This window comes from Zootoca vivipara, chromosome 3 (assembly GCF_965207765.1).
Source record: "Zootoca vivipara chromosome 3, rZooViv2.hap1.1, whole genome shotgun sequence".
NCBI classification, from domain to species: Eukaryota; Metazoa; Chordata; class Lepidosauria; order Squamata; family Lacertidae; genus Zootoca; species Zootoca vivipara.
This window is the reverse complement of record NC_142586.1, coordinates 97472524-97488962: the sequence shown is the minus strand read 5'-3', so window position 1 is coordinate 97488962 and position 16439 is coordinate 97472524. Positions and strand designations below refer to the sequence as shown.

At 42.2% G+C, this 16439-nt stretch overlaps 1 protein-coding gene across 1 annotated transcript in view; it reads right to left on the bottom strand.

The window, feature by feature from the left end:
* Positions 1–11778: 11778 nt before the first annotated feature.
* MTA3 (metastasis associated 1 family member 3) overlaps positions 11779–16439 on the bottom strand; it is an 80273-nt gene continuing 75612 nt past the window's right edge. Inside the window, exons 12-14 of the mRNA XM_035111219.3 lie at positions 14188–14312; positions 13215–13366; positions 11779–12110 (exon numbers count right to left, since the gene is read on the bottom strand). Coding sequence (XP_034967110.3) covers positions 11865–12110; positions 13215–13366; positions 14188–14312 — 523 coding nt within the window. The 3' untranslated portion in view covers positions 11779–11864. The remainder of the gene's footprint in view (positions 12111–13214; positions 13367–14187; positions 14313–16439) is intronic.

Genomic DNA, 16439 nt, shown 5'->3' with positions numbered 1-16439 from the left:
TCCTCACAAAGCTACAATTCTCAGAGTGGTTTAACAATCAATCCTCCTTTCCATGGATCTCTGGTTAGGGCTAATAATTGTGTGTTCCCAGCACCACCTTCTGGAGACACCCATGCAAGGTGGTCTGGAACCTCTGAATAAATGTACCTCCTGAGCCGGGCCCAGATGGGTGATCCAGAAGGTCACCATAATTGAGAGAGACAGTGAGAGAATGAACAGGGAATTGGAAAGCTTCTGCTACATGTTTGTAGCACACTTAACCAGAAAGGAATTAATTTCACTTGCTTTCCAGAGCAGTAGCTGTATTGGTTTGTTATGTTTTTTAAAATCCTATGAGAATAATCCCATCAAACTCAGTAGAGCTTATTTTGAGAAGACATGCATAGGACTGAGGTAGCTATGGTGAATAATGAAGAAGGTGATCTTTATTCCAGGATTAATTAATTTAGAACACTCTTGTCTGTAGCTCTTCCCATGGTTGGCTCTGAGGGAATGTGTCCCTCAGGAGAAAAAACTGCCCGTTCTGCTCTAGACCAGTGTTCTTTGACCTTAGATCCCCAGATGTTGGTGGACTACAACTGCCATCAACCCCAACCATTGGCTAAACTCTTTGGGGAAGATGGGGGGGCATAGGCCAAGAACATGTGGGCATCCAAGGTTGGAGAACACTGCTCTGGACCATAATTTAGAATCCTGCAGTTCAGTAGCAGAGGTTCATGGGTATCTCAGCAGACATGTCAGCAATCAGGGGTTCAGTGTGGTCAGGACATGCATTTAATCAAGTGACCAGAGCACTCAGACCTACTCATGAGCCGGAGTTCACATTTGGGGCCTTCGCAGATTCGCAGAATTGTAGAGTTGGAAAGGACCACAAGGGTCCTTTAGTCCAACACTCTGCAATGCAGGAATCATTCGCCCAATGTGGGGCTCGAACCCATGACCCTGAAATTGAGAATCTAGTGCTCTTACCAACTGGTTAGTGAAAGAAAAAGAAAAAGAAACTCTACAAACTTACACCCTTCCGCTATTCATGTGAGAATTGGGCTCTAGTAGTTGCTATTTTTTTTTTAATTAAACCTGTCACATTGTACCACTTGAAAACAAAACTGAAAACACCTTGTGGGACAAGGACTGCGTAACAAAGACAAACTGTAAAGACGATTTGGAAATAAAAATAAAATGTATAATGTTATAGCAAGCAGAAAGCACAGCATCTGTACCAATAAACTGGAAGTCTGTTGGGTGCAAGACTGGGGCAATGGAGTGAAGGAGCAGATACATCCATTGAAGTCCTTCCTCTCAGCCTATGTGGAAAAGCTGCACCATTCCAAGGGCCTTTGAAGAATGGGGCAGGCCTGTTCACTAGCCCTTACTCAGGCAGCTGCACAAATGTGGCCTGATTTTCCTCTGCAGTAAGAAAACTTACCATTTTACTTGCCTACAGTTCTCTCACAAGAAGCGTCATGGTGTGTTTGGCTATAGCAGGCGTGGGGAACCTTTGGCCTGCCAGATGTTGCTGAACTACAACTCCCATCAGCCCCAGCAAGCATGGCCAATGGCAATGGATGATGGGAGTTGTCATTCAAGGATTCCTCACCCCTGGGTTAAAGGGAGGGATTAACCACCCAAACCCAGGCACATGAATAGTTGTTGTCCTCTATTTGCGGACAGAGAAAATAGTGGACCGTTTCACAAAATGTTTCTCTCGATGAGGGGAAATTCTCCAACAACTTCCAAGAGGTAGGGCTCATTGCAGTATAACACCTCCCCCACAGCTTTTAGTGAACTTTCAAAAAACTAAAATAATGATATTTTCCAATAAAAGGGAAACATTTAGCTGGTAAATAGATAACCAACCTATCGAGCAGGTGACCTGCTTTAAGTACTTAGGTGTAGTCTTCCAATCCTCCAGGAAGAACACGGCGCATATTAAACATGCATCCTTGATAGCACAAAGGAGTGCGACTGCGATTGTAAGATACCATCGCTCAATAGGGGGGAAGTATATCCCAGCAGCCCTTAAGTTATTTGCAGCCAAACCACTTTCCCAACTACTGTATGGCGCTCCATTTATGATAACCTCTAAATTGGATGCGTATGAGAAAATCCAATCAGGTTTTTTAAGATCTATATTCCTAACACCCAAATGCGTTCCTAATTCAGCCTTACGATTGGAAGCTGGACTACAGGAAGTAGAATCTAAAGTATGGCAATCAGCTCTACAGTACTGGCTAAGTGTGAATAAGACTCCAAACGGCCTTCTGCCCCTAATCTTCACTGATCGATTCTGATCTACATGGGAGCAGACCATCCAAACGAAATTAGTATCGTATGGACTGCCAGTGGGGTCCACTCTGTCCACGGGGTGGGAAAGGGCGAAAAAGCTAATTAAGGAAAGAATCTCAGATATTGATCGACAAAACAACTTAACCCAACTTTCCTTAATACATAGACAACTGTATGAGCACCGATTGAATTATCTAGCTAATTATTTAAAAACGTTAGAAAATCCGAGATATCGGTGGGCCTTCACTAGGGCTCGTTTCAATGCTCTACCCTCGGCGTTGTTAACTGGTAGATATCTCCAGATCCCGGTAGAACAGAGACTATGTCCTTGTGATATAACAAGGAGATTGAATCTATAAGTCATGTCCTCCTGCACTGCACATTGTATCGAGACATGAGGAAGGAGTTAATTGAACCCTTGTTAAAAAAACTTACCAGGCCACTCAACTGAAACGCTTACTAGATACCTACTAGCGGATTTTAATCCAGAGTGCACTAAGAATGTAGCTAAATTTTGTTACTATGCGTCAAGACTAAGACACGCCGTGACATCAATCGATAACAGTGATAAAGCCGCCTATTAATTCATAGCGGATAACAGTTAAAGGGAACTATCGCTCATTAAATTTTAACCTAATTTTAATTTAAAATAGGATTATGAAACAGTATTGCTCAAAGATGATACTTAAGAACTATCTATTTTATATGTTATTGGTTTTTTCTTCTTCTTTTCTCTTTTGCTGGTCTACGACCGTAATAAAGATATTATTTATTTGAACACCTCCCCCACCCCAAAAGTGTGTGTCTATGTATGTGTGCTACTGAAAGTGAAAGCTGCGGCAACTGTATTGGTTGCCAGGCTGTGCGAAGCACTTTCTTTTGACTGTCCTGAATCGTCAGCTTCAATGGAAATTCACATTTTCTATTGCTGGGGGCGGGGACTTGTCCCTGATCACTTTACCCACACCACATGGAATGTTCTACACTCTTTAACACATGCCTTCTACACTGAAAAGTACCAAATGTCTGCAAGCTTTTGCCACAGGGGAGTTGCTCCGTCCCTTGATTATTCCGGTTGTGCTTTTCTGAAGGTTTCTCAGCTCTACGTTATTTGTTTTGAGGTGATCAACCAGAACTGTACCTCATAAAAGTGCTCATCAGCTGATTCGCAGTCTCCTGAGAAAAAGGTTCAGGTGGAATAAAAGAAAACAAAGCAAAAAGGCGGGCAATTATCTCTAGTGCTCCATAATTAGCTGTCACCTGAATTGAAAAACAATGGTGTTTGAATCTCATCATACTCTCATTAATGAGGATCTGTCATGGAACCAAAACAGGAAGAATTCATAATGATGCTATTTTTTACAACACACTGTTATTTATTTGATTCACTTATATCCCACCTTACCTCCAGGGAGCTAAATATGGCACGGATGGTTCGGACGCCTGCCGTTTTATTCTCACAACAAACTTGTGAGGTAGGCTAGACTGGGAAATGGTGACTGGCCCAAGGCCACTCCATGTCTGAGTGAAAATTAGAAATGGGGGGGGGGGGTCTCCTGGCTCCTCTTCTGACACTTTCTAACCATTGGACCACACTGGCTTACTGTGCATGTTGACTCAGCAGAAAATCCTATCAAGTTCAACTCTCAAGTGAGTGTGCAAAGGATTGCAGCCTTTCCTGACCTAGTTATTCTGCTGTCCGTGTAGAAAAAGGCACCAGCCTTGCATTGCCCTAAATTCCACACAAACCAAAAGCTACCTCAGGCCGAAATGCCGAAATAAAGGCTGCATTTGTTTGAACAGCATTGGATAGGGATTAGTAAGGAAGGCATGCCCTGTGTTTTATGCCTCTCAAGCATAATCCCAGCACAGGAGCCCATTCCTGCAAATATCTCCCCCTTGTGCAATGGGCCTTCCTTCCCTTCCCCCAACTCCATCCCCAAATTTTTTCTGAGGGTTGAGGGGAACCTCAGACAGATTTAAGGTGGAACAGGGGGAAGGAGAGGGATATAATGTTCCATTATGCAAAGAGAAATCATTGTGCCGACAGAGCGTTTTAGGTACTGCATGTATAATAGTGTGTATTCAGATTAGATCAGATGTGAAAGTTCATCAGGTCTGAACTTTCAAGATCAACTAAATGGCTTCAATGGGATGGGATAACCCTCTGTATTTCAAAACTTGAGCAAAGATCATTTGGCCCTTTAAGATCCCAGAAGCCATCCTAGAGGAGTTTCAAAATCCAATCCTTTCCCCTTTGCTCAGTCCAAATTATAAGTATGGAAGTACTGTAGAACCTTCATTCTCTCTCTCTCTTTTCCTGTTAGAAGTGTATGTTAAACAGAAGATAATACTTTATAGCATTGGAGAATCAACACCTCAACAAGTGAATAAAATTCCTAAATACTGAGTTCTTTCAAAAGAGCCAAAATTGAACCTGAGAACATTTCTAATTCAAATAACTATGCAATGAAACAATGGAGGATGTTGCTGTATAAGGAATATGTATATTGCAAGATTTATTAGTTTAATTTTCAGGAACAGCCCCTTTTATGAACAGAGGAATTCAAAGCCAACTAGGCATTTTAAACTTTGCTCACACATTTTATTTTATGTAATCCTATCTCCACACACTTCCCACACAAATCCATTAACCCTTTAAAAATACAACTTCACGCCATAGCATCACAAAGACCAAAAATTCATCTGGCTTTGCCTCAGCAGAAATGTAAAAGCCGAAGAGCAAGATATAAATTCCCTATTTCATTAATCCAGCATGGAAAACAATAGCAGAGGCCAAAAATATACTGGAAGAAATAATGGCTTATCTGAGACTGCACAACTTCCAAAGGTGTAATTTTATAGGGCAAGGTGCAAGTCAATATGAGAAAGAAAAGGTTCAGGACGCCTATTAGAAAAAGAATGCTTGCATGCATTCATATGGTTATTATGGGCGAGTTTTTATACTAAAATGTACTGACACACAAATAAAACTGGCATGAATATCGAGTTTTTAATATTTGCCAAGGACTGCAATGCCACATGAAATATAGCCTAACCCTGCAGATCATTTCGATCACCTGGGGAAATTCTATAGATGGCACCACAGAATATCACAGGGCAGTGACCCGAAAATGGGCATTTTCTGCTTTTGCCCCTGAATCTGTGTTTCTGTAACTTGGGCCTCCAGTTGTGGTTGGACTATAACTTCCATCATCCCTGGTAGCTAGGGATGATGGCATTTGTAATCCAACAACAGCTGGAGACCCAAGTCAGAGAAACACTGTTATACTATGGACTATTTCCCCCTCTGCTGTACACGAAGCAGCAGCCATCAATTGCTTCAGACGTATTGTAAAAACTGAAAGCTTTTTTGCCTAGCTCCCTCTGGTCCTTAAGGGTCCCTCTGGACCCTGTTTTCTATGCTTGAATCCCCTGACTTTTTATTTATTTATTGCTTTTCTTTTCTTTGATATGCTACTCCTTGTTAATATACTGATGTTGGTTGGTTTTAGGTTGTATTTTTGTATTAAAGCTATGGTATAGCACTTAGTTTTATACATAAAATATACATAATAAAATATGAGGAATGTGTAATCCAGGGTGTGTGCGCGCACACAGAATGTGAGACAAATTGATCCCAAATAAGTGGGGGTACTTGGCTAGCTGTATGCTTGCAGTCTCTGTTCTTTCTCTTCCCATTATTTTAGAAGTAATCCCAGGACCCAGACTAACTTCAGCACAAATTCAGGACTGATTGAAGTTAGTTCAAATTCACAAACCTTCACCAAAAAACACAAACTCTCTGCTTATACTGGCTGGAGCTCCTGAAATACATTCAACCCATAAAAGCTATGAGCAGGTGCCAACCCTCAGTACGTTTTATTATAAAGCTTACGACGTCTTTCACATGTTCTTCCTTTTACCTAACTCCTGCACTTTTCCATTCTGTTCCATTTCCAGTCTTTCACTAAGTGGGGTTATGTTCCATTAGGATTATTCTTATGGAGAGGGAAGTGCTCTTGTAACTACTTGGAGCATGCAAGATGTGGGTGTGGCAAATCACTGAGAGTTATTGTTGAGTCAGAAATGAAATAGCCCAGCATGACTGTAGTTTCCCTGGTATAACTAATTTAAAAAGTTCTAACCCCTAATCGCTGAACACTAAAATGAACTTTCTCCAGCAGAACAATGGCGAGCTTGCTCTGGCAATTCTAATCTAGCCACGTGTTTTCCCTCCATTCTTTTCTTTTGAAATGCCATTGTTCATTTCTATATAAAGAATTCATAACATGACACCAGCGATTAGAGCCCTGCAATAGAAAACATACATGGCCGAAAGAATTCCCTAGAGCCATGTTCAGAATTAACAAACTTTCCTTAAATCTAACTAAGCCCTGGTCCTTATCACACTTGCCTTCAGTTTCAATGTAGGATGAAGACACATGCAAAAGGGGCCCTGCTGGAAACTCTGTCCACTATGCTTGGTCCCAACATACCTTTTCTTCCCCTAGCTGAGGATGGGAGTGGGTGGGTGGGTGGGAATTGCTGTGCAATTTGGAAGAACAACTGGCTGGGCAGACTGCTGATTGGCTGGATCTTCTGTGATGTCACAGAAAGACTCCACACACTATCCTTGGAGGCAGCCTTGCACTTTAAAAAAAATACATTTAAAAATACATTTAAATCTAATGCAATGAGCAAATGTTTCATGCAATGCTTAATGGACAACCTGCCACTTCATTTAAGAAGCGAAGAGGAAGCTGGGCTTGTACCACAGCTGAATAATTGACTGGTGAAATCTTTTTTCCCACTACATCTGCCTTCACTTCACATTTGCACTACATCCGTCTCCACACTGCATTTCTTACTTTCATGTATTTTTATAAAAAGCAGTTACCAAAGCTTCCAACCTCCTTCCCAAGCATGCGTTGTCTACTTCTGCTCACACAACACAGGGGTACCGAATTTTCACCAATCTCCTACTCACTGCAAATGCCTAGCATCACCTGGCTTTGCAAAAAGCCCTCCTGAGACTCAAGGGAGCCTTTTGAACAATATGGGATAGGTTGCAGTAGAGCGCAAAGATGGGCAAAATTTAGGTGCTGCGCCATACGTGAATGGAAGCATTTTCTATTAGTGCAAAGCTATCATTGGCTACAACCCCTATTTACTTAACCACTACACAGGGAATGGGCAGATCAGTCCTAACCCTTGACCTGCTTTGCTACAAGGGGACAGGATGCGGAAGAGGTCTCCCTCCACTGGACTCTGTTAGGCTGCACTGGTTGAGGGGTCTCAAAGTAGACGTAAGCAAGGAAAGGATGCAGCTGGGCTAGTCAGGAATGCACTAAGGCAGTCCACCTATCAGCAATAGGTCTCTCCATTGCACTGGCCTGGAGCTGGGATGGCAAAAATCATGGCTAACACACACACACACACACACACACACACACACACACACACACACACACACACCTTCCACCCTGGCCAGCATGAGCAGCAGTTTTCGGAGGTGGCATCACTGCCCCCTTTCCATTCACCTCCATTGTTCAGGCCTAAAAATGACAATCCTTCTTCTACACCCTTTTAAAAAAGCTGCAGCAACATGTTACACCGTTTAACAGCTTCACATTCAGCTCTTGTGTGTATGTGTAATTATTTCCGCCGGGAGCGTCTTGCCTTGCTAGTCCCAGCCCTTTAATTTGTTCACATTCCTTTTATTTATCTCCCTGTGCTTTCCATCTTATTCTGCTAAGAAGATTACTGTTCTTTAGCATCACTCTCAAGTTCATTCCTCAGCGTGACACGTCTGTTAACAGTCTCGGGGAAGCTCCCTAGTGAATTGAAGGGACACCGATGTGTAAAGAAAGGTGACGGCAGGCATTACTCGTGGGCTTGAAAAGTTTCTTTCTGCCCCCAGGCCTGAGAGATCATGCTCATTGTCCATTTCTTAAGAGAGCATCTTTGCACCGTGGTTACTCCAAGATCTACAGAAGATAATAGAATCAAAGAATTATATTTGGGACCACAAGGGTTATCTAGTACAACCCCCTGCAATGCAGGAATCTTAGCTCAGTGGTACCACATGTACCTCAACTACAAAGCTTCTCAGGCTCAAATATTGGGAATCTCTGAAAAAGGCAGGTGATGTGAAAGACATCTGCAGGAAACATTGATGCCAGAGACATTACCAGGCTACATGGAGCATTAGCCCGAAGTTAATTTCACTGGTCTCATGCTAAAAGTTGAGTCACATGGCAGTAAACTAGGTTTGCGTATAATATAGGTTTTTACGCCTGCCCTAACAGCACACTACTTTGTTCCTAAAAATTCAAAGTCCTGCAAATAATAGATAAGTGAACATTATTACCATTATTACCATCACTGGGCAGAGTCCACTGAGCCTCTCTGCATACAAACCTCAATGAAATGATGGGAGCTGCACAATAAGTTGGTACAATAACAAAGCATGCAAATTGAACTCATGTATGCAAAACAAGCACACAGTTCACTTTCTCGGAATCCAGTATATTGGCGTCAAGTTTGTGTCTCTTAAATGTAATCTGTGTGTTTTAATCAAACGAATCTGAATGAAACATTCATGAAACTATATTATGTGTTATCTACTTTGTGTACAAGGAAGCATAATAAAAATGAAAGGGAAATGATGCTCATCTCTTATCTCCAACCGGAGATTCGAGGTCTAAAGCAAAATCAAGTTGTAACAGGCTAAATTAATATTGTATAATAAAACACAACAGCCTAGCATGCCTCATCAAGCCTCTCAATGCTTGATAGTGATTTTGAAGTGCTGCTTCAATGCACATTCATTTGTGCATCCGTTGTATGAAAAATTAGGGGGCAAGCTTGTTAGGTGCCACTACGTCAAGTCTACGGAGAAATTGATACTATTACAATTCTACTAAAATACACATTTTCCCTTTGTGGAATTAGCTAGCAAAAATTGTGAGTCACAGATGTACACAGTACACATTTTGTTTTTAGACACACTACTGTTGGTAGCAATTGATCTACTAATATTAGGTGGCATTTATTAGGCGATACCTAGCAGTACTTTTCTAATGTTCCTGCCAAGTCATGATTGCTATATTCTACCACCAGCTTCAGTGTCAATATGCCTGTGCATTACCAGAAGCTGGGGGACAACAGCAGGAGAGGCCTGGGGGCCCTTCTGTCCCACCTGGAAACATACCAGAGACCACTATGTGAAACAGGATGCTGGACTAGATATTGCTCTTGGATAAAATCCAGCTGGGCTCTTCCTATATTTAAATATATAAATAGACTATTCTCCAAGGTGATACAATTTTCTATTACATTAAGTGTCGCCAGATCCAAGCACTGAAAGGCTTTGGATTATGCTTACAGTCCATCAAGCAATCATTTGATTTCAAAATGCAGGGTTAATGCGCTCACAGCTATGGACTGGCAGAGGAAAAATTCCCCTTTGCAGGTACTCGGAATGCAAATCATGCAAGCAAACAGATAGCAAAAGGGCTCGCATGAAGTGCCAAGCAGCTGACCAAAGGGACATACTGATAGCATCAGCCGGCTGACTGGCGCTTACCGAACACCTCCGAAGGGGTATGCACCAAACGCCAATCAGTAATTGACGCTGACAGCAACCCCAATGGGGAACTCCCCAGTGCAGCTGATCCTGGTGGGGCTGTCCGTGAGCCCCACTTGCCAAGGAAGAATTGGGAGCACACCATTAAGCCACGTCTTTCCTGTGACATACCCGAGGCTGCATATGGCACCAGGTGTGGCGCTGGTGGGCATGATTTTGGGGGAAATGACTTCATGGGCCAAATTTGGGCTCCTGGCAGGTCGAATGAAGCTTGCAGGCCCTGTGCTAGCTCCCCTGAGATGAACGCAGGCTGTATTGTTAGCAGCGTTTGTGGTCTGAATCTTTTTGCTGTGGATCTCTGTCCACTAACATATACTGAAACAACTTCTGCTGTGTTGAGCATTCAGGTCCAGGGGATCTCTGAACATGCAAAAAGGGGGGAGGGGAGACTGCTGTAGGCAAAAAGTGAACCCTATTCATAGCAAGGGAGGAGGGAGCTCCATTCACAATATGAAGCTCTCCTAATATGAATGTGTTCACCTTCTGCCCCTGCAATGCGTCTTGTGTTTTGTATCCTCAAGGAGCCACTGGGCTGCAGTGCTTAACCCAGCTGATCACAGCATCCCCTTCCACCAAAGCCAATCAACAGGGAAGCTTAGCTGGGAGCTGTATCTGTGTGCTGGAAGATACTTTCCTATTCTAAAATATATCTTTCATTTCAGAGCAATAGTAAAATCCAACATTGATGAGATGTATTCCCCCCCCCCTATAGAAGCACTTCTCATTTTGACATAAGATGACTATGCAAACAGGTGAAAGTGTGGAAGGAATGCATTGTGAAAACAAAAGATCAAGTCAGATGAAAACAAGGGAGAAGTGGTAAAACAATGCAGAAAACAGCAATAAAAATGTTTCCTTTCAAAGGAAATGTTCAATAAGCAAAACAACATTAATTTACTTCGCTTGAATCAAGTCTCCTTCTCAACTTTGCAAGAAGCAGAAACCTTCCTCTTTGGTTGTGAAAAATAAGTTCTGAATCATTTTTATCTAGTGAGGCCCGTAGACCTGCAGCTCTGCCTGGTGGTGAATGACATCTGGTTAGGGCAAAATTACAGGTTGCACTCTAATGGGCATTTACGGCTGAAAACAGCACCCCTTGGTCTCTCTTATGCAGTAGTGTGTGTTCTCAACTTTATCACATCTTGACATCATTTTACCCCAGCCCATGATATGGACTTTGGGAATGGGGAGACAAAGCAGATATCAAAACAGTGGCCCTACACATTACAAGGGAAACGAGGATGGATCCAACAAAGGGATGCCATTTTTGGCAGCAGTCCCATGTCTCTTTCAGCTCAATCCTTGCATAGGTCAATTGCCTATGGTTGCACTGATATCACTGGCTTTGTCATGGCTAATATGGATTCAGGGCAGCTTATAATTGAGTCCTCCTTAAGTTTGTTCCAACAGAAATCTCATTTACCCTGATGCCTCCCTATAAAAGTTTTTTTGTGCATGACCGCTATGCTGTCCCAGAGCAATGCTGCCATGAACTGGGATGGTGCACCTTTAAACAAGCCCTTGCTTTCAAACCTATGACCCCTTTATTTTTTTCACTATCTATGCACCATATTGGTTCACATTATGGCAAAAATATGGTTCATGTTTTATGAGACTGGGCGCCTGTTTTCCACCAGATACATTAAAAGTGGAGATGTTAAAGGAAGCACATGAGGTAGGCACACAAAGCTATAATTGGGTCAATGTCTGCATTTGACGCCTACTTTATTATTCAGAAAGTACTAAACTTTCTCTAAACTTACAGTGTTTCATTTGTTCTTTGGTGACAAGCAAGACAAATGAAAATAAAGTTTTCTTTAAATAAAATAACACAAAGGGGCTATAGACAGAAATGTGTTTATTGCAAAAGAAACAAACAAACGAAAAAAAAGACGACAGAAAGTGGTTGGAATAATGGCACACTGAACTAAGAATTTAGAAACATCTTACATTCTGCCCTAATGGCAGCACAGTTAATAAGGACAAACGGTCTTCTTGCAGCTCGCTTCAACTGTAGAGTGTTTCTGCAGACCTGGCGGGCAAGTTTAGTCAAGTATGTCGTATGGAGGAAGAACGACTGGCGTGTCTTCACGGCAGATTTTGGACTGCCTGTGTTCCGGACTGGTATTCCCTGCGTTGCTTGTCGAGACATGTGTGTTCTAACACATGCTTCCTGTAAGAGGGAGGGAAAGAATCAAAACGCAAACTAAAAGTCTTACTTCTGAGATCTTCCCTTTCATTAATGTAATGCTTTCTTGTATGTGGCTATAATATAAAAATCAAGAGCCAGTGCCCTCTCCCCTTACCCAATCATCAACTTTGGAACACAGAAACATGGCATATTCAGAGTCAGGCCACTGGTCCATCTAGGGGGCAGCACATTGACTGGCAATCGCTCTCCAGGATTTCAGACATGGGCATTCTTGTCCCCATTGGAGATGGCGAGGACTGAAGCCAGAACTTGCTGCATGCTCTTACACTGAGTTACGTCCTTCCCCTAACTTTGCAAAATCCAAGCTAGAAAAGAATTCTAATCTATTTTCCCTCCATCCCCACAAGTGCTCCTCACCCACTGAATTGCAACACAGTAAACCTTGGGAATCCTACATTTCCCATCAGCCTCCTGGACAAACCTCCCTCCTCTTCCCTCTCACCATCACTGTTTCTCCCAAATCCTTACCACTTGGCAAGGAAGGAAACGGAAAGTGGGGGATTGGAGTTGGCAGGGCGGTGTTTGGGCAGTGATGAGACAAGGGTCATTTTCCTTAGCATAGGATCAGGTCGGAAAAATGATCCATGCTTCTTTTCAATCTGAGATGAGCAAGGGAAAACTTGCCCATTTGAGATCGGATTAAGTTCCCATAGTGGGGAAACAATTTTATTTTATTTTTTGGCGTACACAGAACTCCTTTCCAGTCTTTAAAGCACAAACAACTTTTCAAAATGCATTGTATAAAGGTGTGTAACTCATACAATGGTTTCTCTGACCAGGGTAACCCAAGGTAGTCCAAAACAACTTTACAAATAAACAGGAAATATGGAAAGGAGTTAAATTTCCATGATAAAACACAGTGGACAATGTAACAATTAATTGCGAATTTTAATTATGAAATTATTCCTAATCATAAAATAATTTTTTAGAAAATCAGCACTACAGAAGCACATGCGATAGAAAGCACGCTCCACTGAACATGATGGGACTTACTCCAGGTAAACGTTAAAAGGACTGGGCTGCACATATCATCACCATCATCACTACAGTATAATTAAATCCTACCTCTGTGGTTTGAGTAGGAGAAAATCTGTCTTCATTTGTTAGTGTTGGCATTTTCAGCCCACCATATTTCTTCCAATAAATCCAACATGGTGCACATAGCCTGCACTGCATGTTGGGTGGACCCCAAGAATACCACTGTTGAGACTGTGTGACTAAAAGAAGAAAATAAAGTTATGTTGATCCATTCAGCATAAAATACGTATCTCCACACGTAAACACACACACACACACACACACACACACACACACACACACACACCTATTTATTGTAGATGTTTACTGTAACAACAAATGCCACACATTTCAATAAGAAGCTTTATATGTTTTCTTCGTTTTAACAGTTTGAAAATTCAGGGCATTCACCGAATTCCCAGAGCTACACAACTGCTTATTCGCTAAGATAAACTTAGTTAAGGTGGCCCACCAGGGACACCATAAACCACCCATTTCTATTGCTTGCCAGCCTGTGCAAAAATGGGATGGGTGTGTTGTAAACACCTGGTAAAGCTCAATATTCAGCTGGGGGGAGGCTGTGTTTAGGTTGGTGGCCTGCAATCAGACCTTTAGAAGGCATCTCAAGGCAGCCCTGTTTAGGGAAGCTTTTAATGTTTGATGGATTTCTGTATTTTAATATTTTGTTGAAAGCCGCCCAGAGTGGCTGGGGGAACCCGGCCAGATGGGCGGGGTATAAATAATATGTTGTTGTTGTTGTTGTTGTTGTTGTTATCATGCAGGCTTGCTAAAAGAAAAGCACGGAGGTAAGCATAGAATTTATGCAAGCACTACTCCAGAGCCCTACATGCATGATGCTCTCATGTGAGTACAAAAGGAGCTATTCAATTGATTAACAACATAGGCATGCCACACACACACACACACACACACACACACACAGAGAGAGAGAGAGAGAGAGAGAGAGAGAGAGAGAGAGAGAGAGAGAGAGAGAGAGAGAGAGAGAGAGCTTTCTACTTACTGTAGCAGCTTTCACAAGCACGGCCTATTAGTGCATTCTGGGCCTGGTGAGGTCCTCCAACCGCTCCGTTCACAGCACTTGGTTTCCCGTTACTGCTGGATATCTGACTGGGATTTGGTTTGTTGCTTTAAAGTGATCACAAACACAAAAGCACATTAACAACATGAGTTAAATGGCAGACTCCTCTGTGGTTACCCACGTCGTTAGCAAGAACACTACTAACTTCTCAAGTACTTTATGCGGAAATGAAAGCAAAAAATATTTTTAGAGCTCACGATACTCTCAGAGGCTTGGAATCCGCCACGCGGGCCATTGCTGAACTCAGTTTATTACATCCAGGTCCTGTGCGTACTTGCATATAAATGTTGCACCTGCCACTAGGAAGCTAAATGCCTTCCTCAAAGCAGCAGCTAGCAGTAATGAGAACCAAAGGCAGCCTTCAGCACCTAGGAACCTGTTCTTCAGTCCTGGGTCATTAAATGAGAATTCCTGTGCTTGGCATTAAAACTTTGTGTAAAAAGTACATTATTAATCAAATACTGGAGTCAAACAAACCTCAGTTTTAGTCATGATTCTCTAAGAAACAATTCCAATATAATTAATATAATAATATAACATGATATGAGAAACTGTGATATATACTGTATTTTTTGTGTATAAGATGCCCCCGTGTAAGGCACTATGCACTATCCGTGTATAAGGTGACCCCTTATTTTACTCTTCAAAAAAATAGGAAATAATATAGTATTATACACAGAAAAAATGGTGTGTGTGTATTTTTACACACACACACACACATATACATATTTTCCAGTGTATAAGACGACTAGACGACTTTTTAACCCAGGAAAATCTTCTTGAAAGTCGGGGGTCGTCTTATACGCAGCCGCAGAAGCGATTTCTGGCACTGCGGACATTTTGGAAACGGGTAGCGTGGCGCCGGAAATCGCTTCTGCACATGTCCAGACCACAGCTGTCAAGTTTTTCCTTTTCTTGCGAGGAAGCCTATTCAGCATAAGGGAATTTCCCTTTAAAAAAGGGGGAAACTTGACAGCTATGGTCCAGATGCGATTTTCGACTTCCGGACATGCGCAGAAGCGATTTCTGGCACTGTGGACATTTTGGAAATGGGCAGCGGGGGCATGTCCGGCCCATGGACGATCGTAGGAAGAGGGGTAGTCTTATACAGCGAGTATATCCCAAACTCTATATTTTAACTGGCAAAAGTTGGGGGTCATCTTATACGCCCAGTCGTCTTATATGCTGGAAACTGACAACACATTATCTTATGCAGCATCAATACATAGCAGCTACCAAATCATTCTCAGAAATGAGTCTGAATGCCAGGCCACAGGTTCCCCTTCCCTGCTTTAGGGAATGCTGCTCCCTTATGGCGCATACTCTTGCAGCTAGCCCGGATTTAGAGTCTGCCAACATCTTAGGAGATGACAGGATTTCACCCCCCCACCTAATCATACCTTAGACTGCATTACTGCAAGCAATTTATGCACAGCATTCTAACAATCATTGTAGCATTTAAGGTAAAAACTGCAAAAACGGGGTGGCTGCTTCTGCTTCCAACGCTTGAAGCTTTTGAGAACGTGAAAGTCTCTGAGACATAATCGTAGTTCTACTTAGACTCTGATTAGATTTTGAGTACTGTTTCAGAATTTTTTTATCAGTTCATTAGCCACCTTCATTATTTTTCTAGGAAGGTGAGATGGAACTTCTGAAAACAAACAAATAAATCTATGGCATGGAAGATCCGTCCAGAAGGTCTGCAAAGATCCAGCTGGGTGAGTATTTGTACAGAATTTTTTTTGGGGGGGGGGGCAGGGACTCTGTGCATCACTTGTTAAATGCATCTGGTTTTCTATTAATTTTGAGGCGTTGGAAGATTTACAAACCCTGGGGGCCCAGACACTCCCCCAAAACCATGGAATCAGCATCAAAAGGAACATTTGCAGAAATCACTTTTATAGCCTACCAAACACAGTGATGTAAAAATTTGTCCAATACAAAAGCGCCTCTTATAATCGTTGCAGGTACACTTAACAATATTGCCTAATATAAGTCACCTGTTCATATTGAGGAAATAGTCCCAGATTGTAAACACTACACTTTATTTCTCAGGCATGAGTACCATTAATATGCAGCCCTACACATATTTCTTATTCTGTGTTCAGTCAGGCTTAATCCCAGGTAAGTGTGGATAGGATTGCAGCTGAAGAGGTCTGTGATTTTGCATTAGC